General features: G+C 33.3%; 1 protein-coding gene across 1 annotated transcript in view; it reads left to right on the top strand.

The window, feature by feature from the left end:
* SPAG16 (sperm associated antigen 16) overlaps positions 1-23,669 on the top strand; it is a 63,061-nt gene that overhangs the window by 37,126 nt on the left and 2,266 nt on the right. Inside the window, exons 6-9 of the mRNA XM_069540818.1 lie at positions 2,841-2,948; positions 8,930-9,047; positions 13,623-13,692; positions 21,097-21,206. Of these exons, the coding sequence (XP_069396919.1) occupies positions 2,841-2,948; positions 8,930-9,047; positions 13,623-13,692; positions 21,097-21,206 (406 nt within the window). The remainder of the gene's footprint in view (positions 1-2,840; positions 2,949-8,929; positions 9,048-13,622; positions 13,693-21,096; positions 21,207-23,669) is intronic.

Raw genomic sequence — 23,669 nt, 5'->3', positions numbered from 1 at the left:
CACGAAAAAATACATGATAAAGATGGCCTACTTTGGTGCATGTAAACAAGAAAATGTTTATATGATACCTTTTGCCAAATTATGATAACAGAATAACTCAATAAATCTATTATTAAAAGCTTAGTAAAAACTATTCAGTTAATAAAAATTATTTTACTTGGAGCATTCAGTTAAAAATAATTTTTTAGAGTACATTATTAAATCACGTTAATACGTTAAACATGGAGTTTTGGGGACAGTGCTTTTATAGTATGAAAATATATGAGTATCTTGATATTTTATAATTTAATTATATATTTTGATATGCTGCTTTCCTGAAATGGGGAAGTTAGTCACTCTGCCATCTCATTAAGGAAAAGCATTTAAGTAATGTGTTCTTTTTGATATACGAATCTAAATAGAATGTTTCACTGAATAACTTGCTTCATTGTACTTGAAATAGAATTTATATATTTGGTGTCTGTCTTAATAAAAGTTTTTCTTAAACACAACGATGCTCTACTAATATAATGAGAAAATACTATATAGTTTAAATATTAATAGCTTATATGAATATTTCAAACTTTATTTTTTAGTACAACTTTTATTTTCCTTTTATTAAGCAAATGGGCAGCAGGAAGGTCATAATAGGAGAAGCATCACCATGAAATGAATTTAAATTGTTTCACTGAGTAGACTTCATTTGTCCAAACAGAAAGCGAGTCTCTGAAAACCAATTTAATGGTCAGAAAAACTTTATAAAGTCCAATACTTCAGTCAATTCCTATGCTTTCTTTCCTGGGATGAGTACAAATAGGACTTTAAGTGTATATTTAAAAAGTGAGTTGATGCAGTGCTGCACATTTGTGGTTCTGCTTAAGAAACTCTGCAATATTATTTTTCTAAGTTTTTTTTAACCTATTATGAGTTTACATTTCAGATAAGATAAATAAAATATAAGCCCATGAAGTAATTCATCAAGTTGTTGTAGACTCAAAATGGAGTTTTAGTAGACTCAAAATCGATGTTCATAAAGTTTAAATTCTTTTATAAAGATATACAAAAAGATCAGTGTTACTAATAATCATGTATTCTGATATTTTTGATCCCTTAGAGGATATTTACCTACTGGCATGCCCCCTATTTTAGGTAGATAAATGTAGCTGTTTGAGGAATTGAATATATCTGTTCTACTATACTAAATAGTAATATGATGATGATGATGATTACAGTAGCATTTATTGAATATTTTCTATGTGCATGATAGTATATAAGACACTTTACATACTTTTCTTATAAGTGAATGTGAATTCAAGTGATGTTATTGTGTTTTCACAACAAAATGCCAACTCAGCCATTTATCTTTTCTAGTCATTCTACTTAAACTCACTCCTCCTTATACTCACTTCTCTACTCATTGGGCACATTTTGGTGGCAGAGGGGTTCTCTCTTTTTTTTGGTCCATCTTCTCTCACACATACACACAGAGTTAAAACCTGGAAAGAACAAACTGTTTGTTTATCTAATAGTTGGAATATTCCACAGATGATTTTTCAAGTCTCAATATTTTAATCAACATTTTCTTGTGCCTTCAAGATTGTTGGCCTGGAAAGGAAGTTGAGGGTTAGATGGTTAGACCATGAAGTACTGTGACACAATGTTTATTTACATGTGGTCAAAACTACAACATTGACAGTAGAATGAAGAACAGTACAGGTCATCCAAAATAAGTGGGAGATGGTAGGGGAGAAAGAAAGAAACTTGGAAGAATGGAAAAGACACTTTCATCATATGCCACGTGTGGCTTGATCTTTCAGCAAGAAGTCTCACTGATCATAATATGTGCCATCCGAAGTCTGAAAACCTAAACTCATACCAGTGCTCTGGCAGTATCCCAGCCACCATTCCTCAATGATTGCTCTGACATAGCTCCTAAAGCAGAAATCTATTGCGTGCATTTATTTCATATAATCTGAATTTTGAAATATGAGAGGCAGATTTATTCCATTCTGATCTTTTTGAGAGCTGTCAGTACTCAAATTTAGTCCATCCATTTTTCAGAATGTTAGAATCTCAGTGCAGTAGCACTTTGTCAGTTAACTAAGACTGTTAGATAACCACTTTTACATTATAAATTATATTTTACATTATTACATTGAAACTAACTTACATTGTAGAGGTGGGGGAAACATTCCCATTAATTTTTTCACATACGACTTGGGCTGAGAAAGAATACTCTCGCTTGCTTTATGCCAGGGATCTACAGAAGATATATCCAGTTGAATGCTTCTGTATCACAACACTGATATTGAAGACTTTTCTCATTAAGTTACCAATTATTTTAGTAATATGATCTGTAGGTGGTATATATTTTTCACATGCCTTACCAGAATAAAATCTTGGTTTTCTAGAATTTATACGCTTTCTTTTTTACAATTATCAGAACTAAGTAGCCCACTTAACCATATATTCAAGCAAGTTCAGAATTAAATTTTGTAAAGTTTTTCCCTTTATTTGTAATTATTTTGAATTATCCTATTTTATATGTATTTCAATTTTATAAGCAAATTGTCTTTGAAAATAGATGGATTATGTGTTGTGGCAGCATACCTTTAATTTTCCTTTATTTAAATGAAACATGAATAAATGATAGTTTTGAAACTATAGGTTTTAGCCTGTTCATTCCCCACCCCCATATATGTTATATTGGTTGGGATATTTCAATGAGAATTATAGTGGAATCTTTGCTTTTCAATAATCTTTTGAATTGCTTAGTACTGGATTTGAACTGATAAGTAAATAATTTTTTCAGAAAAGAATTAGCAGTGATTTTTAAAGTTGTTATTATTTTTATTTTTCAGCAAGGCTAGAGAAGATCTGCTGAAAACTCAGAAAGAACGTGATTTTCATCGAATGCACCACAAGAGAACAGTCCAGGAGAAAGACAAATTAATTAATGACCTCAAAGGGTAAGCTGCTAGTATTTGTTGGCATATTTATCAAAGAACTATTTAATTTGTGTTAAGCCATTTGGCCATGGAAGAAGGTTCCAGGTAAAGTTATTCATTCAGCATTTATTGAGCATCTACTGTGTGCCATGTGTTTGATACAAAGATGAGCAAGTTTAGGTCCTTGCTGTCAAGGTTCCCAGAGACTATTAAGATGTGTAATGGGGGAGGAGTTAAACAGAAATATAGTGAAATATACTGCATTGTTTTTATGCAAGCCAAGAGGTGGTCACCCCAACCAGATTGGAGAGTGAGTTGGTTCAGGGACCTATTCCTAAAGGAAATGAATTCTAAAGTATGAGTTAACAGGGTGAGGGAGTGGGGTCAGCGTCCTGTGCAAAGGCACCAAGTCACTGGAGGAACATGACATGTTCGCCAAATTATAAGAATGGAGAGCAAAGTGCAGAAGCAGCTTGACAAGGGCAAGGTGGAAGGGGCCACATACTACATAACCTTGAATTTATTCTAAGACTTTTAGAAATTACTCTAATGATACTCAGATTCACTTCCCTCTGCCCTCCTCGTCTCCCTGACCACCCCCCCCCACCCACCAAATAAGAAAAGAATTTATAATCTCTAACTAAAATTCTCCTTTGCTTGTTCTAGGGCAGTGCTGCCCAATAGAACTTTCTGTAATGTTATAAATATTTTATATCTGTACTGCCCCATATGATAGCCATTCGTCACATCCTCTACTAAGCACTTTCAGTGTGGCTAGTACAACTGATGAATTAAATTGCTGATTTTATTTAATTTTAATTAATTTAAGTTTAAATTTAAATAGCCACATTTGGCTAGTGGCTACTGTATTGAACAACATAGCTTAGGGGTGGTCAGGATAATTGCTGTCTTTCGTAGTGATTATGGTCATTATGACTATTATGATTTCTTAATTATAGGCTGTCTCGAAAGAATCAATGTACCTTTTAACTTAGCAATATATTAGAAATTAGCGTTTTTCTGATTTTTCTTAATTGAATCTCTATAGAAATCAAAACCAGTTTAATGAAAGAGATTGCATTAACTTGAAAAAAAGGCCTTGAGAGTGTTTATTCATTGACTTTAATCAATGCTTTTGGTTTCATATTTTGGTCTAAATTATTTTTTTGATTCATAAAATTGTTCCAAGTCCAGAAAAATTCAGAAAAAAGTCTTTGAAATGATTTGTTTTCCTCTTAACAATAACATTAATTGAGAAGTAGTACAATGTAATGGAAAGAGCTTGGATTTTGGAGTCACATAAACATTGGAAGCCTGGCTCCATTACTTACCTTTGTGTGTTCATTGTAATTCTGTTTCTTATCTGTAAAAACTGTCATAATAAAAGTACCTAATATAGTGTCTGGAACATAATAGATAGTAAGTACTTTGCACATACCCTAACACTGAAAGTATGTGCTAAATATATACTATTTCACGTAGATTTCCCTTTTGCATTTTTATACAGGTCTCTTTTTAGAACTGTATATTGTATTTTGTTTTAAAAATTTTTATATTTTAATATTTGGGAGTTAATTTTATATCTTTTATATTTGGGAATTATTTTACTCTCAGGACAATAAAGAGGCCTGTGGCTCTTCTGAAGTCATGTAGAAGTCTATAAAGGTAGCGAAGCTTTTTCTTGTACAAAGATAACTAATTGCTGTGCCTTCATCAGGGTGAGGTACCCATTTGCCCAGAGGAAAAGCCCAAAGGTATTTTAGTAGTTTTGTGTGTGTGTGTGTGTGTGTGTGTGTGTGCATACATACACATACACATACGTGAGTTTGAATCACAGTACATTCTTCATGGGAAAGATCTCAGGTTTGAGTCCATTCTCACCCTCTGTGCTGATACAGGCAGGCTTCAGTACTTCAGTTACTTGGGTTGACGACAGTCTCAGAGCACCTTGGTATCCAGCTGTGGCAGCTGAAATATGATTGTTCACTGTTGCTGATGTTGTATTCATGGTAAATTGTTGTTTGAGTTTTTGTTTTAAATTATTTTTTTGAGACTTCGAGCCTATGTGTAAAATATATCATACTTGTTAAACTTCCTAGAATGTTTAAAGAGAATACTATTATAATTTATTTCATGTAAAAATTCAGCATTTTCAGATTATGCTTTTTGTAATCCTTAGGGGCCCCAGTGAAGAAATCCACATTACATTGGAATATAACTACACTTAGTGTATATTCAGATAGCCTTTATTTCCATATTTAATCAGTAAGAATAATGTCTCCATTGAACCATCTGGATAAATCACTAATATATTTTTTCTAAGGACCTAAAACAAAATTTCATTGATGAACTGAGAGTCCCCAAAAAACTAGTCATGAAGCTAATCAATCACCAGTGAAGTTAATCAGTCAGCAGTGAACACCTTATCTTGTAATTGCGCCGTTGCATAATAAATCAGCTATAGAGAAGAGGGTTTTTGATTCCAGGATAAGTTAGGGTCTGAGTTCTCTGTGTCATATTTTACCCAAATATTTCAATGATGTGTCTTTTTATCATAAACCACAAAAAGTTAACCTTAATGTTTTCTCTAAATTGTTCAACTAAGTTGTAATTTGTTGCTTTTACCTCTCAATTTTTCAGAATTTCCTGTTTAACACGAGTGACTTATCATGAATGTACTTATTTTCAGAATTTTTAATACCAACATTTAGAACTTATAAGTGGATGCATTATGAGGTTCTTATGGAATTTATGAAACAGTCACACTTTTTCAGTCTGATTAAACAGAAGATTTCTGTGAATGTTTCCTTGTTATATCTTATTGGTATTTATGTGTTGCTAATTCTTTGCACAGAGGATAATCCAGTCATGTCTCATGAATGAGTAGATGCCAAAATCATCAGTAATGTTTTTACTTCAATTGCCCACAAACTCAGCACACAATGTTTTGTGTATATAACTCTGTACCTGAATATGTGTTTACAAATGTATAAATGTCCCTAGAAGTTTATAGTATATAGCAAAATATATATATGCTAAGTACATTAAGTAGAATAGGGGATGAAATTATATATACTACTGATATCTTTTATTTTATTACTCTCCCTTGCTTTGCTGAGTGTGACTGAATTAATACACACTAAGTATAACATATATAAAATACATATTATTATATATAATATAATATAAATATATATCATAACTTTAATGCTTAGGTTTTATTACTGTCATCAATGAAGTATAATCAAAATTATATTGAGAAATATGATTTATAAATCAATTGCTTTCATAAATATATTCATGAAAATATTTTATAAAATGAGGACTACTGTTTTAATTTTTTAATAAAAACAAATGTAAAATTATTTTGGGAGACTTCTGCTTTGAGTCATATAAGAATAACTGGTATAAAGCTAGCTCTCCAGCTGGTACTGGACTAGCTGTCCACTGTAATGAACTACAAAACTGGACAGAATTTTTGGTGTTGTTTTGTAGAGTAGAACTGGGATGTCTAAGAGGAGGGAAATACACAAAGTGAGCAGCATGATCAGCCCAGATTTCTGTCTGGAGTCACTTTTCAGAAAATAGTATGACAAGGTGGGACCCAAACAGACCACGGTAGTCTTGATGAGCTGACGAGGCAGAGGTCGGAGTTCAGGGCTGCTTAGAGAGCTAGAATTTGCAGGACAGGGTGCACAAAAGGAGGGAGGTACATGAAAAGGTACTTGAGAAATATCTGTAGTGGTTCCTTTTAGTCTTTGACCAGATACTAAGTTGTGGAAGTACATGGTAAGAGAACATGAAGCCTGCAAAGAACAGCTCCTGGGCAACTGTGTGCCAAATGGAGATTCCAGAGATGTAGGAGTTCTGACCAGCTACAATGGAGAAAACTCACTGAATACTCTGAGCACTCAGTTAAGACCCTTGATAAACCCTGCCATAGGAGCTGAGCTATTCTAGTCTTGGAGAAGGAACTATTTTAGACTTGCCCTATAAAAAGCTTAAAGGTAAACTTCGAAAGGCCTCTGCAGCAGCTTGCAGCACAGCTGAAGTGTTAGCTCTTTCTAGGGCAGGAGGACCACCTCTGCAAGCCCATAGGGCCTGAGGAGGAGCACTACAGAAACAACATTGTCAGGGACATCCTGAGAACCAGAGAAAAAGAAGTCATTTCATGTTGATGAGAGTCAGTTCATCAGAAAGATATAATATGCATGATTCTAATATAAGACTTGAAAATACATGAAGCAAACCCTGATAAAGCAGAAGGGAAAAATAGATATTTCCATAGTTATAATTGGAGATTTTAACATTCCTCTTATAGCAATTATTAGAAAAATAGGAAAAAATTCTCAAGTTGACAGAATAGGACAAATTAATTGTGCATAATTGATATTTCTTGAATTCTGTCAATACTTTGGACTTTTCAAGTGCCTATGGAATGCTCACCAAAATAGGTCGTATGCTGAGCCATAAAACAAATCTCTATAAATTTCAAAGAACTGATATCCGTACAAAGTATCTCTGACCTCAATCAAATTAAATTAAAAATCAATGACAAAAAGCTCTGGAAAATTTCCAAATAACTGGAAATTAAGTAACATATTTCTAAATCACCCATGAATCAAAGAAGGAAATGAGAAAATATTTTGAACTGAATGATTTAAAATGTAACATTAAAATTTGTGGGATTCAGCCAAAGCAGTGCATAAAGTGAAATTGATAGCTTATATTAGAAAAGAAGAAAAATTTAAACTAATGGTCTAATCTTGTACCTTAGAAGCTCAAAAAAGAACAATTAAATACAAAGAAAGAAAAAGAAGATCAGAAACCAATAAACTAGCAAAGTTATAAACATAAGAAAAATTCAACAAAATCATATATTGGTTGTATAAAAATATAACAAAACTGGCAAAATTGATAATAAAATTGTCAAACCCTAGATACACTAATTATCACCAAATGTTGGCAAAGAGGTGAAGTAACCAGGAGTCTCATATATTGCTGTTGGAAGTATAAATTACGACCCAGCAATTCAACTCCTAGGTATGGTTTCTAAGAGAAATGAGGGTACATAACCAAAAATATCTTATATGACTTGTATAAGAATTTTCATAGAAACCTTATTCATAATAGTCCCAAACTGAAAATAACTCAGTTCTTCATCAGCATAATATTGGATAAACACATTGTAGAATATACATACAAAGGAATAGTACTCACAATAAAAAGGAATGAATTACTGATATATACAACAACATGGAAGGATCTAAAAAAAAATTATGCTGAGTGAAATAAGCCAGTTTCTGAAGAGAACATGTTCTATGATTCCAAGTATATGAAGGTCTAGAATCTCCTGAAATGTTAGAAATGCTCTATATTTTGATGACAATGTGGACTACCTGGGCATGCATGAAAACTGTAATACTTAAGGTCTATATATTTCACTCCATGTAAATCATGCTTCATAAAAGTGAAAAAATATTTTGAAAGCGTTTTCAAATAAAACAGATTCTTAAAATTTATATCATACGTTGAGATGAATTGAGATATCAAAATATTTTATACTTAGTTTTCTTAATATGAGGTTATTCATACTTGTTTTCAAGACCATCCTTAATTTTGATGTGAATGACACCCTTTCTGTTTAATCATCTATTGTTTGTAGCCCTTGTCTTTTTGAAAATTGTTTCTAATTAAAGAAACTGCAATTTTGTTTCCTGTCAATGAATAGCAGCAACTTCTGGGTGCATACTTGAATACAACAAAAGTAAACAGAGAACTAGTTAACCCAAGAGAAATGTGACTTTCCCACCTCCACCTAGGTTGCAGGGAAGTTGTATGCCAAATAGTAGTTCTTGAACTTCTTGGCTCTGTTGTGTTGACCTTTATATGGTTAATTCATTTCTTATTCCAATGAAAAAAAATAGAAAAAAGATTTAGGTGTTATATGGAATCACTGATTTAACTCAATTACCCTTTAAGATGCCCTTTATTTTTCATAGGTTGAAGTTACATTACGCATCTTATGAACCAACTATAAGAGTATTATATGAGAAGCACCACGCTTTACTGAAGCAGAAAATGCTGACCTCTTTGGAAAGAGACAGAGCAGTGGGACAGGTAAAGAGACCATCCAAGCTACCTGAAAATGATTTTTAACCATTTAGTTTTTATAACATTATTAGAAATATTGGTTTTGTTTCTGAATTAAATTTTAAAAGATTTCCCCCAATTGTCATGCTGTAAAAAAGATTAATTTGGAAACATCCAGGAAAAGTATTATATCCATTTTAAAACTACAAAGATTATTATTGAATTAAAACTATGTAATTAAAATATAACTTTTTAGGAGATTATTAAAATATAGTTACAGAGAAAAACTCAGCCATTAAAACATAACAACATTTAAGCTGGGTTTTAAATGCCCTCTTTGACAGCTATAAACCTGGACCTTACCTAAACACTTTAAACTCAGATTTCTCATACATAAAGTATAACCACAATGACCTATCTTTTAATATTGTTGTGAAACTTAGATGAGATAATGAATAGAAAGTCCATGCAATTTACCCCCAAATGAATATTTGAAACACCTAGTTACTGATGCAATTTTCAGTCATTTTTGCTGTTGACACCCTTTTTCATTCTTCTTGCAGGGTTTTTGTATAGGCCTAGGCCTGGGGTAGTGGTGAGGAATCTCTAGTATAGAATTCAAGAAAAATAAAACAAAATGTTTCTTGGCCACATTAAAAATATGTAACACTTTATTAGAAAATATAAAACTGCTACTATGCTTAACATTCTTTTATTGTTTCCTGGAGATTTTAATTTTTGGTCAAACTTTCAGAAGCTACAGAAGCTTGCACGATGGTTACAAAAGTGTGAATGATTTTATTAAGACATACTTTAATCAACTGTATATTGTCTTTTCTTGAGTATAATCTTCAGCTACTACAATAAAAACATCACTTGTCTCCTTGTTTCTTTTTTTTTTTTTTTGCGGTACGCGGGCCTCTCACTGCTGTGGCCTCTCCCGTTGCGGAGCACAGGCTCCGGACACGCAGGCTCAGTGGCCATGGCTCATGGGCCCAGCCGCTCCGCAGCATGTGGGATCTTCCTGGACTGGGGCACGAACCCGTGTCCCTTGCATCGGCAGGCGGACTCCCAACCACTGCGCCACCAGGGAAACCCTTCGTGTTTCTTTGTGCTTGAAATTTAATTGTGTATTCTTGAATGTATGAATTGCATTAATGGTAATATTGCATAAAAATAGTTTAATAATAGTTTACATTTTTATGGTACTGTATTGTCAAACCTTCAGAATTTCATCTCTTTGCTCTTTTTCATCTAACCTGTCCCCACAGCCTCCCAACAAGAGACAGTTCTACAACCTGGAACACTGTGAGCTAGATTCAGGTTGCTCCTGCTTCTTTTCCTGCCACAAAACAACTTAGACTTTTGCTTCTCATCTTACTCTCCTTTTCCCCCTGTTTTCATGCACATCTCCCTATTACTCTTCTCTCAGGAGGAATCCATCAGTCCCCTGGCCATACATTCCCAAGTGACCACGTATACTTTGGTGTCTCTGACAGACCACTCAGACTAAGTTTCAATATTCAGGGATATCAGGGCCTTCCAGGCATCCATGATGGCAAGTGCCTACACTCCCCTACAGGTTGTTGATTTCTACATCTGCCATCTATCTATCACTGGACTAGATCTTCCAGGCAATATCAGTGTGATTAGGGCTAAGTTATCTTCCTGGAATGGCCATCAGTTCCCCTATCTCTAACATGAGGTTAGATCAAAGGCCATATTAAGGACATATTTAGGCCATATACAGTCTTTGGGTTTCAGATTGCTCATCACTGGTTTGGTTACAAGAGCTAAGGATTAGGAGTGATAGGAGTCAGTCCCAGCTGTGCTACAAAGTAGCCATGTGAACATTCAGGTAACTTTACATATATGTCTCTTTTCTCATTCATTAAACAAAGATAAAATTACTTGCCTTATGATTGATATGTATCTAAAATGAAAACATGTTTAAAAATGAAAATCATTCTCTCTATGAGGAAGGGTTGAATTTTACACACTACCATTCAGATATGTAAAGAACTGTATCTTCATTATCTACAACTTACTTTGTGTTTGAACCCCTACTCCTGCTGAAGGCAAAATAAAACATAACCTGCTATTAAAGACTATCCAGATCTTTCTGGGTTAAAACGGTCTCTTTGAGTTTAACACAGGGTGTTTGAATGTTATATTAACTGATTGTTTAGCTAAAACATATCTGTCAGTGTTAATTTTCTGTCATCAAATAGCATCCTTTTCTTCTCACTCTTCCCAGATGGCTCCTAGTACAAGAGACCCTTATGTGTCCACTGGCCCAAAGTCTACATGCTATCCTTTCGGCCTTCACTTTCTAGTGTAGTGTGACTGGTTTGGTTATATTCCTGGTGTTTAGGTACATGGTTCTGGGTGGTTCTTTTGAGTGTGAACCTAATATACCTTGCTTATTCCATGGCCTCTGCTACGCCTTCTGTGAGATCCATAACATCTGGACCTCATTGTCCTGACTCTCATTCATTGTCATTTCCTTATCATTTCCTTAAAAACCTTATCTTAATGACCATTTAGCTTACTGTGTTTCTCTTAACATATAGACTTCTCAAATACTTTGCATGAAGAAGGGTTAGTTTTTAGAATTTTTAATGCTATTTAGTTTGTATATAAGAGTGAAAGTGTACTGTGAGATGACAAAAATCTAATAAATATGTGTTTATAAATTCTTTTGATAGATAATAAACAATGTAACTTTTATTTATCTTTAAAAAATATTTTATTTATTTATTTATTTAATTTATTTTTGGCTGTGTCAGGTCTTAGTTGCGACACGCAGGATCTTTGTTGCGACACGCAGGATCTTTTTTGCAGCATGCGGCATCTTTCGTTGTGGCGCACAGGTTCTTCAATGAGGCACGTGGGCTTCTCTCTGGTTGTGGCGCCTGGGCTGCAGAGTGCGTGGACTCTCTGGTTGCGGCACGCAGGCTTAGTTGCCCCGAGGCATGTGGGATCTTAGTTCCCCGACCGGGGATCAAACCTGAGTCCCACGCATTGGAAGGTGGATTCTTTACCACTGGGCCACCAGAGAAGTCCCCAACTTTTAAATTTATTTAAGTCTTATGGAAACATCTATAATTTAATTAGTTTCAACTTTACAGAATTACTGAAAATGTCCAAAATTCTGAATTAGAGCCCCATGTTTCAAAAAAGATAAAATATAATTTATTTGTTAGAATATATATATATGTATAATAGATTACATTTTATTGTTTTTGGATCATGGGATTCAATTTAGGATAAATTCTAAAAGATACATACATATATATGTATGTATTTCTAGGTCTGTCTGCTGAGAGGGTCTAGAAGTAATGACACTGCAGTAGCAGCAAGTATATCCAGTGCCCAATATCAATTTCTAATACTATTCTCCAATAAGAGGAAGTAGTTAGTGCTCCTTGGAGAAGTGGCTGAGTGTAGTCTGGGTAAGGAAAATACAAGATGAGCCCGGGTGAGCATTTGGGGCATCATGTTGTGCTAGAAATTAGGAAATGTTCATAATGTAAAAAAGAAAACAAGGAAGGAAGGAAGGAAAGAAGGAAGGAAGGAAGGGAGGGAGGAAGGAAATACCCAATATGATAATGGAGTATGTCAAAGGACAAAGGAACTATTGTGGGCAGCTATAGATGGACCACCAACCAAATTTGGTTTGGATGTTGAGCCTGATGATGTACCATGGTAATGCATGGCATTAACAGGGGAAACAGGGTATACAGGAACTCTCTGTACCATATTTGCAACTTTTATGTAAATTTTACACTATACTAAATAAGAAATTCGTTAAAAAATTTTATAATCCATTTGGCATCCAAAAATAGATATAAAATTTTTACTTTTTTTTCCCACCCAGGCATTTCATGAGCACTAATCCATAGATTACAAATTATAATCTGCTATTTTCCATTAATAAGGAAATGTTGCTACTCAATGATAGTAGAAAAATGTGTGTATCTGTATATAATTAAATAGATGATATTTTGTGTTGGTATAATCATATAAGGGATGAGATAGCTTTTTAAGGTTGAATTTTTAATCTAAGTCTGTTTTTCAGGAAATATCAGTAAATGGTATGCCACCAAACTAACAAATTAAATAAAACAAGGAGTAAGTTTGTGGGTGGAAGATGAGTTAAGAGTTTTAGGATAACAACAGTCTCTTCATATTTTACTTCCCAAGTAATACTTACCTCATCTTTTATGGACATAAAGATGAATTAGGCTGTTGTGAAGCAATTTCAACAGAGGAGAAAACTCTCAAAGTAGACACCTGAATAATTATCATTAAAAGTGTGCAGTGAGTATTGTTGTCTCAGGAAACTATGCTGTGAAATAAATGTTTCAGGCGTTTACCCATAATAGATACTTAATACTTGCCATGGAATTGAATTTAAACTTAATAAAATTGTGTTTTCTTTTGTTACAATTAATGTTTAAATTTTTAAAATACATAGGAATTAATCCAAGAGAAATTAATATTTTCTATATTTTGTAATCAATATTTAAACATTGTATTTTAACCCATTTTTTGAGTTATTTAGTATATAACCTCATATCTTTGGATTTTACTTTTTAGATTTCTGGACTTCAAGAAACACTGAAGCGTATGGAAATAGGGCATAGTTTCCATGCTCCTGAAATTACAGGTAAAAGTGAAATATAATAAAACTGTAATTTATTATAGGTTGGTGATTTTTCAATCCTGTCAGAACTCAAAATGCTGATAGGGTGACTTCTTAACCTTATATTTGAGGCAACTATTTTTAGGCATTGGAAAACATCACAAGTCACAGAAGGCAAATGATAGAAGGAAAATTTGTAAGTTGAGCTTCACCATCATCATGACTTTTTGTCTGGGAAAATTTCCAAACCAAACTCTATGGCGATGGAGGTCAAGAAGAGCATGGCAGTCCTGTTTGAACTGAAAAGGCAGACTATAGTTCATAAGTTGTTGAAGCATCTAGAATCTGTAGGAAAGGGCACCAGATAAGAGGGTGCTGCAATGAACAGTGGCCTGGTTTGTGAGAGAGTGTACTATGAGTCCTTAGATGATGGCTGGGCTACACATGCAAGACTACCTGAGATTTGCCAGAGAGAAAAGACTCTTTAGGATTCAGAGGGGACCAGTGATCTATAGTTCTCTTTTGTGCCAGTACCATACTGTTTTGATTACTGTAGCTTTGTAGTAAAGTCTGAAGTCAGGGAGCCTGATTCCTCCAGCTCCATTTTTCTTTCTCAAGATTCCTTTGGCTATTCTAGAGATTTTCATACTGAATGAAGTAAGTCAGACAGAGAAAGACAAATATCATATTATATCGCTTATATGTGGAATCTAAAAAAAGGGTACAAATGAACTTATCTACAAAACACAAATAGAGTTACAGATATAGAAAACAAACTTATGGTTACCAGGGGGTATGAGAGGGACGATAAATTTGGAGATTGAGATTGACATATACACACTACTATATATAAAATAACTAATAAGTAATTACTGTGTGACGCAGGGAACTCTACTCAGTACTCTGTAATGGCCTATATGGGAAAATAATCCAAATAAGAGTGGATATATGTATATATATAACTGATTCACTTTGCTGTACACCTGAAATTAACACAACATTGTAAATCAACTACAATAAAAATTAAAACCAGTAAAAAACAGAAAAAACAAAACAAAAAGAGGGGACCAGTGATTCTAATTGTCAAGCAGTGATGGGATATATTGGCGTTCTGGCCAGGCCTGGATTGAAAGACCTCTTCAACACCTTGGTGACACCATATTAACATTAACCATACTGTACCCACCCTATAAAACCAAAAAGAAAGCTTACACAGGATTCCTAGGGGAAACAGAGTTTAGAGTTTGAATTTTGCCAAGTTAGAGAACCTTGGGGAATATTTAGGGCTTTCCATGGATCCACTCGAACAGAACATAAAATTAAGCCTGGAATTCAAGGTGATCATCAAAAAATTAAACTGCTTACTAGAACAGAAATCAGTACCTTTCAGAGGAAGATAATTGTCCAGAGTTTAATAATCTACCTTCATACTGCTCAGTGTATAATTAAAGTTTTCTAGTTATGTTATAGAAATTGGAAAATGTGATCCACAATCAAGACAAAAACAATAAATGGAAACCTATATTCAGATGGCCCAGGTGTTGGATTTAGCAGATAAAAATGCTAAAGCAACTATTTTTTAATATGATCAAGGACTTAAAGGAAAATATTACATTATAAATGAAGTGGTAGAGAATCTTGGCAGATAAATGGAAACTCAAAAAAAAAAGGAAATAGAAATCTCTTACTGAAAAATACAATAACTAAAATCAAAATTTTATACTTCACAATAGATTGGAGATGATGGAAGTGTCAGTGAATTTTAAGAGCCATCAATAAAAATCATCTATTCTAAAGAAGAGAGAGAAAAAAAATTAAGGAAAATTTGCCTGTTTAACATACAAGTAATTGGAGTCCCAAAGGAAAAAAAATGAGAATGGGGCATAAAAATATTTAAACAAAAGATGACCTAAAATTTTCCAAACTTGATGTAAAGCATATACTCACAGATCCAAAAAAAGCAACTAACTATAAACACAAAGAAATCATGCCTGGATGCATCATACTCAAAATTTATGTGAGAAAATCTTGAAATCAGCAAGAGAGAAAAAACACGTTACCTATAGGGAAACAATAATGCAAATAAAGGCTTATTTCTCATCAGAAATATTGGCGGCTAGAAACAATGAAATGACATGTTTAAAATGTAGAAAAATTTAATTCAGAATTCTATATTCAATAAAAATATCTTTCAGAAATTAGAATGAAATATAAACATTTCAATACAAATGAAGCTGAGAGATTTTGTTGCAAGCCATTCTAAAGTACAGGAAATGCTAAACTATTTTCTTTGGGCCAAAAGAAAAGTAAGCCAGAAGAAACTTAGATCTGCAGAATTGAATACTGTACAGAGATTTAGAAATGTTAAATTCTGGTTAATGTAAACGTTAAGATTTCCTCTTCTTAATTTTCTTAAAAGGAAAGTGACTGATAAAAACTAAAATTATAGCCTTGTAAAATAATGCTTTATAAGGTATGTAAGGTATGTAAAGGATAAGAAAATAATAATTTGGGAGGTAGTGCAAATGTTCTATATCTTGATTTGAAGATATAGGTGGTTGGTTATATGCCTACTTATCTTTGTCCAAACTTACCGAACTCTACACTTAAAATGTATGCATTTTATTTTATGTAAATTATACCTCAATAATGTTGACTTAGAAAAGAATGATGGGAAGCTCTAAAATATAGAGAGACTGCAAAATGGTGAATTTTTAATAAAAATAACATTCTGGTATTTCCAGATGACTGTTCATTGTGTTCTCTGATTGATTAAGGCTTAAAAGAAATGTGTAGCATTCTCATATTCAAAAACTTTTTCTCAGCCTTGATTCAGTAGTTCCTTTCCTAATATTTTATATTAAAGAAATATCAGTTATGCTCAGTGATGCCTAGAGAGTCTATGCACAGGGATGTTTATTGCACTCATATTTATAGTAACAAAACTATACAAGCAGTCTTAATCTTTAATCACAAGTGAATGTTTCAATATAGTTGATCATACAATACTAGAAAGTCTTTAAAAATCACACATAAAAAATGTTCATATTAAAATATTAATGTTAAGAAATAAAAACATGTAGTATAAGATCATGTCTGTTAAATATATCAAACTCGAAAATGTTTACATAATTTTATTTGGGTAATGTGATTATTTCTTCATTTTTTCCTTACTGCATTTTTTTCAAAAAATATTTATTTCTGTTTACATCAAAAATTTTTTTCATATATATATAACTTTTAAGAAGAATACAATCAGGTATAAATATGATATGTGAAACTACCATAATTTCAGGAACTCTAACTCTCAAGTTGAATAAAGACTGTGAAAAACAATAAATATAAGATGGCATAAAGGTTGAACTGTGCATTGAATTGATGCTTGCATCAGTTAATCTCTAAATGTTACATTCTACTTATAAGAGCTTATGATTTTATTTATCCTTGAGATCTCTATTAAAATAAAATAATGGTTTATAGATAACTCCTTTATGAAATTATCTCCTGGTATTTAATCTAATTTATAAATGAATATATTACATGTTTTTCTAGGCTGACATTTATAAGTTACTTTGAAGATCAAGTTTGTAATTACATTTTTATCTGTGATGTTTTGAAGTGACTTTTGATCAAAAGAAATAAATTCAAGCCCAACATGAAGAAAACAGGTTTTCTTTTTTTTTTTTTAGTTTCATAGTCTCAGTTACCTGAATAAAAGTTATTCCTTAAATTCCGTACTGAATAATTTTGTGCTCCTTATAAACATGCCTTCTAGTTTTAGATAAAGGACTTGCAGTTCCTTTTCCTAAGTTCCTTGTGGCATGCCAGCATTTGGCTGTGTGATCTCTGTTATTACTCAGATTGGCTGATCAACTAGAACCTTACTTAGTCAACTTTGAAAAGAACTTGGTTTATTGGTTAACTGGTGGTTCTTCGTAAATCCTGCTGTCCTTCACAATTATTTTAATATATTTAACTCTTTCCCTTTTCATTTTCTCATTTTGGCTTAATTTTTAAAGTATTTTATCTGTCTGTCATTTATCTACCTATTTTTCGTTCAGTTTGAACAGAAGTTGGTATGGCAGTAGAAATTCTTCAGATTAAATGTAATTCGCCCTGTAGTTAGGAAACAATGACTTGATTGTCATTTACTCTGAACTTTGGGAAAAAGACTAATTAATTGTTATTTAATCTGAATTTAAGGAATAAGATAAAACTTAGACTCACTTGGAGTAGTTATCAAAAAATTTTAAATGTACCATATTTTTTGACTATCAAAGTGATGTGCTTATTACAGAAAAATTTTAAATGATAAAATGTTTTAAAAATTAATCATAATTGCTACCACCTAGAGAGAATATTAATGTTTTAGTAGTCAAATTTCTTACCTGAAAAGGGTTTATAATTCTACATTTACTCTTGTCTGGTATGTAGAATAATAGAAAAATTCCTAGGAGAAACTATGAAATAGTGAATTATTGTCAGCTAGATGTTTGAAGTGATAGTTTTGTTACATTTTTCTGTGTTGTAATGGAAAGTAATATGTATCAAATATTTACAAGAAACTACACAGAAAGCACTTTAGTATTACATATTATGAGAGAAAACTTTTTTTGTGCAAATTATATAAGCTCAGAAAGTTTATCAGTGTGCTGGTTTTTATTATGTTTGTGTTAGCTGATGTTTGATTTCATATGAGGTTGCAATTTGAATACGATGATACCTATTTCCAAAGTAGGTATAAAAATACATATAATTGTATTTTATGATATCTTGTAAATTATGATAGGAAACTATGAATTCAGTAAGAACTTCTAGAAATTGGAAATGTTTTATGAAGTGAAAAACTGTGAAAGCTGACTTCAGCATCACAAACAGATGTCATATATAGTAGAGCAAAGGTTTTAGTTTAATTAATTGCTTTTTAAATTGGGTATTTTTTGTTGCTCAGAGTTTCACTACAAGATGTCATTTTCTTATGACTATGTAGTATATGGTCTAGTTTAGAAAGATATATTATCATTTCAAATATAACCTCTTTCCCTTTATCTCTGTTACCTTTTTGTGAATTCCAATTAGATGTGTACTTGATCTCATTTTAGCTTCCTAATCTCTTAGATATTTTCTGTTTATCTCCCTGTCATAAACTATGGATAATTTCTTCAGAACATTTTTTTCAGTTAAGTAATTCTTTTTTCAGCTGTGTTTAATCTATAATGGAGTTAAGGACTGGCACAATATAGGTACTTACGTATTTGTTAAATGAATATATTCATGCATATCTGACAGTTAACCAGGGGCCTGAACATGTTCTGTTAACATTGATTGAATGTATGCATACATGAAGAAATGGTTGAATGGGTGAAATTTTGCACTGGGAGTACAATAACTATAATTTCTATGAGTGAAAATTTGTTTATTTATTTGATGTTTACTAAGGAATTGTATCTTCCTTAAGATAGTGACTGTGCCCAAGTAAAATTTGGGAAACTGCATAGTAGCAGTCAGTACTATAGGCCTTTTCATTAACAAGCATTAGATGATAAGCATGAGGATCCTGTGATGGAGAAATGGACTTTGCCAGGGTGTTACTAAACATTAAGAAGCACTATGTGGAATTTGAAAATTATATGCACTTTTATGAATGTGACAAGGACCCAATGTTTGAGTCTCTCATTTGTTCTACAAATCTTTGTATAAAGTGATATTTATCTGTTAGAGAGTGGGAATCATGTTTATTATTGGTACATTGAGAAATAATTAAGTGTTACTTTTCTTTCAATTACACATACACTATGCAATGTGTATTCTCATGTTTTGGTTGCAAATGTCGATTTTTTTCCTAAAATATTTTTATAAAGTATAAATTCTTGTAATTTCATTTTGATTGTGGAACAACTACATATCCTTATATATAAACCAAGCCCTTTTTGATTTTTTACTTTCATTTATCCTTACCATTTTGTTTGTTTCTTGCTTTTTATTTTATTTCTTTCACGAAGTGGTGCTTAGTAATGTTTTGCATGCTATCTGAGGTCTGCTCGTATTCCTAGAATTATCTACTGGAATCCTGGATTTCTCTCCTTACTGCTTTCTCCTTTCTTCCCTGTAGATATTACTATACAAATTCTCCTTATATGTAAAAGGGAACAAAAGGTAGTGACCTTCACAGGGTTAATGACAGGATTTCATGAAATAATACGTGTAAATTGTTTAGACCAGTACCTGTTAGATAGTAAAACATCAATGAGGCATAAATGCTAATGACTATTATTTTAAATTATTATCATTATCAGGCTTTCACTCTTGGCTGTTGAAGAGGAAAATACAATAAAAGAGAATTTGAAGTGAAAATTTTTCTCTAATCTCAATGAGCTGTAGTTGTTGCCTTTTCTCCACATTTTGACTTCCAGATGCTGTGGGGCTCTAACTTGTAGCACCGTAGAGCGAGGACATGCAGTCTGGATACCCTAGTGTTAGAAGTTTTAAAAGTACTTTCATGTAGTACTAACTTATGCAGCATTCGGCTTTTATGTTATTGTGGGGATTATTTTGATGGTTTTCTTCCTTGAAACTGGTACTGAATAGGAAAAATTAGATCAGGAAAGAAACTAAATGTTAGCATATGCTTCCTTACTTTATAACATCAGGATTCTTTGAGAGTCTTGACATTGAAATCATCCACATATTTTTGTGTTCATCATCTTTTCTCTATTATAAATTAATGTTATAAATTAGAACATTTAGTCACTTAATTATGAGTTAATAATGATTATAACCATATTAGTTATTTGAAATCAGCTGGCTGTTTAGAAATACAGGGGGAAATTATGTATACCTGAACATGTATATGTATATGGAAAGATGTGAAAAAGAAACAGACTTTTCCTGTCACTTTTCTTTTTACCTCAGATGATTCCTTTATGTCCAGGAGACTGTGGGGACCAATGTTACAACTGTATTGGAATGTTACCCTGTTTTTTCTTTTCTTTTTTTCTCAACATTGTGAAGCATAGAGAATATTTTATTAATACAATATTCATTTAAAAATCTCTTTGTTTATTATACAGTTCCACTTGGGAAATTTTGTCATTGCTTAGCATTCTCTCCTTTGACTCCCTTCAACTTTTGTTTATAAACACATGAAACCTCATGATAACAGGAATTTAGATATAATGTTACTGGAGATTGGCTCACATGCTTTTCAACTGCTCGCAATGCTGTTTCACTAACCTTGCGGCAATGCCACCCTGCATTTTTGGGAAATGAATTTGAGACTTCATTTAAAACATTTTAGTATGATTTTAATATTATTAGTTTAATACTTCAAAAAATACGTGTATAATGAATTTGGCTTTCTTATTTTTTTGGTTATAATATTTCTTACAAACAGTATAAACATTAAGAGTAAACTGTATTATCTTATAGTTGTTCCGAATTGTGAAAAGGAAAATGCACCAGAAGGTCCTACTCAGAAAGGTCTTCGTGAAGCCAGAGAACAAAGCAAACGTAAAACAAAGATGAAAGTTAATACAAAGGTATGATATTTTTGTTTCCATTAATTCATACTTAACTCTCAGATATTCAGATTCACGGACTCGTATCATTATTATATTGGAAAAGTAATTTAGAAGTTATGTATTCCAAACCACTTGGTCTATAGATAGAAAATGGAGGTTCTTAAATGTTACTAGTAACTAGTTAATTGAGGGACACACATTTATTAGTGGCAGAGACAGCTCAGTGAATCACTCTGCCACTTACTCAAACTTAATCATGGCCATTTCTGCTCACCTGCTCACTCTTCTGCTTAAAATTACCTTTGTCCAAAAGAAATAACTATCAGATCATCCCTTATTTATTTTCTCATACTATAACTTCAAACTTTCATTAGTCTTTTCAAAAAGAAGAATGGAAAGAATTATACCCCATTTAAGAATCTCTTTATATCTGAGCGCCTTTGCTGTGCATCAGGATGAGAGTTAAAATCTTCCGTGATTACAGAAAAAATGATATTAAAAATGTCTGGTCTGGGGCTTCCCTTGTGGCGCAGTGGTTGAGAGTCCGCCTGCCGATGCAGGGGACACGGGTTTGTGCCCTGGTCCAGGAAGATCCCACATGCCGCGGAGCGGCTGGGCCCGTGAGCCATGGCCGCTGAGCCTGCGCGTCCGGAGCCTGTGCTCCGCAACGGGAGAGGCCACAACAGTGAGAGGCCCGCGTACTGCAAAAAAAATGTCTGGTCAAAGAGATAAAAAATGAAGAAAGAAAATTACACAAAACCTATGAAGGGTGTAGTTTCTTGTCATGAAAATTGCATAAAAGTTTAGCTGAGGTAATGAATGTTTTTATAAATACCTTTGAGTTCTAAAATATCTGACATTTAAAAATGAAAGCATTTACAAATATAACTTTTTTAGTGTAGTAATGCTATAAGAACAACAGATTTTTATGAATTCAAATAATCATTTACTTAGCTAATATCTATAACATTTTTCTTCCTCAAAGGTATGCATTGGAATCTAGTATCATATATAATATTTGAATAAAATATAGACTAAATGCTTTTAGGTTATACTAAGGCTTTGATAATCACTTTCTAGTGATATTTAGACTACTATTTTACTGTTCCTCTATCATCAATACTAATTATTTAGGTTTATGGTATTTGAGGGAAATCCCCTCTTTTAGTCAGTCTGCCTCAGGTTCCCCATGTCTCCAAGGTCCCATCAGGACAGACCCTCTTTTGTCACCATAAAGCTTTCCCACTTCTCCGCCTGCCTGTAATTTGAGTCTCTGCCTAATGCAGTCAGTGGCAGTAGATGACTCCATTGCTGTCACTAAGTAGTGCTTGTTCTTGTTTGGATAATCTTTATCTCCACAGAGGCTAGTAAGTCAGGGAGCAAATAAAAGACTCGCAATAATAAAAAAAATTCAGAGTTAAGGATTCTGAGTGTGATAGTGGTGGTTGTCATGAGAAACATTTTCATCTTCTGACGTGGCATAGGCATTCTTTTTCAGGTAGTAAGTCGTACTTAGAAATGACTGTTTCAGGTCAGTAGTGAAATATATTCAGCTCTGTGTCATAATCAAAATTCCAAACTTGCATGAGTTTCTTCTTCATTTAAGAATGTGTGAAGGGTGACTGTGGGCTGTCTGTAAGTGGGTGACAGGATCAGCTGCCAGGGACATTGGAACAGAGCAGGCAGGAAGGCTGGGCAGGCCATAGCCCCAACAGTGGCCAAATAAATAGAGAAATTTTGGAACTTTGGGATTAAAGCATAGTATATTTGACAGAGGCTGCCTTTCCTTTCCCACACCCCACCCTCACATCCTACCATTCTCTCCTATGGTATGGTGCCAGATCTCATGTGTGTCAGGGGCAGGGGTGCTCTAATGTCATTCCAAGCTTTGCTCTTGTCTTCAATCTCAGCATGTAAGTGTGCATCTCTCAAGATAGTTTGCCTCCTTTCATTAGCAATCAATTCTTGGGTTTTAGTCTACATATAAAAGTTTTATCGTGTGTCCTCTGTATAAAAGTGAAGAAAAAATAGGGTAGGAGGAATGTTTTATTCACTTTTGCAATTTTAAAAGCAGTTACTTAATGAATTTTTCTGACATTTTGCCTTTTCATTCAGGCAAAGTCAGGAAATCATTTTGGGTTTAAGTCAGAAAAAACTAGTTTAGATCGTTTGAACAAAATAACCTTAATACATGGAATTGATTACATAGGTGACAGAAGAGCTAAGATGTCATCTAGGGGACAGGAAGACAACTCAGAGATTGTCAACGGCAGGACACTTTTTTTGTGTTGGAGGCACAGTGGGAGAGCATTGTTACCAGCCTCGAGGAACTGGGTCCATCAGGTAGGAGGACTGTGAAGGAGGAGGCTGTCTTGTAGGAGCTGGAGATATGCGAGGGATGCAGGGCATGGGGGGAGGAACTTCTAACACACAATACCAGGGGAGGGATTAGAAAAAAACTCATTAATTAATATGTATGTG

The sequence above is a fragment of the Delphinus delphis genome, chromosome 7, assembly GCF_949987515.2.
Source record: "Delphinus delphis chromosome 7, mDelDel1.2, whole genome shotgun sequence".
Classification (NCBI taxonomy): domain Eukaryota; kingdom Metazoa; phylum Chordata; class Mammalia; order Artiodactyla; family Delphinidae; genus Delphinus; species Delphinus delphis.
Note: the sequence above shows the minus strand (reverse complement) of the source record. Positions and strands in the feature narration are given on the sequence as shown.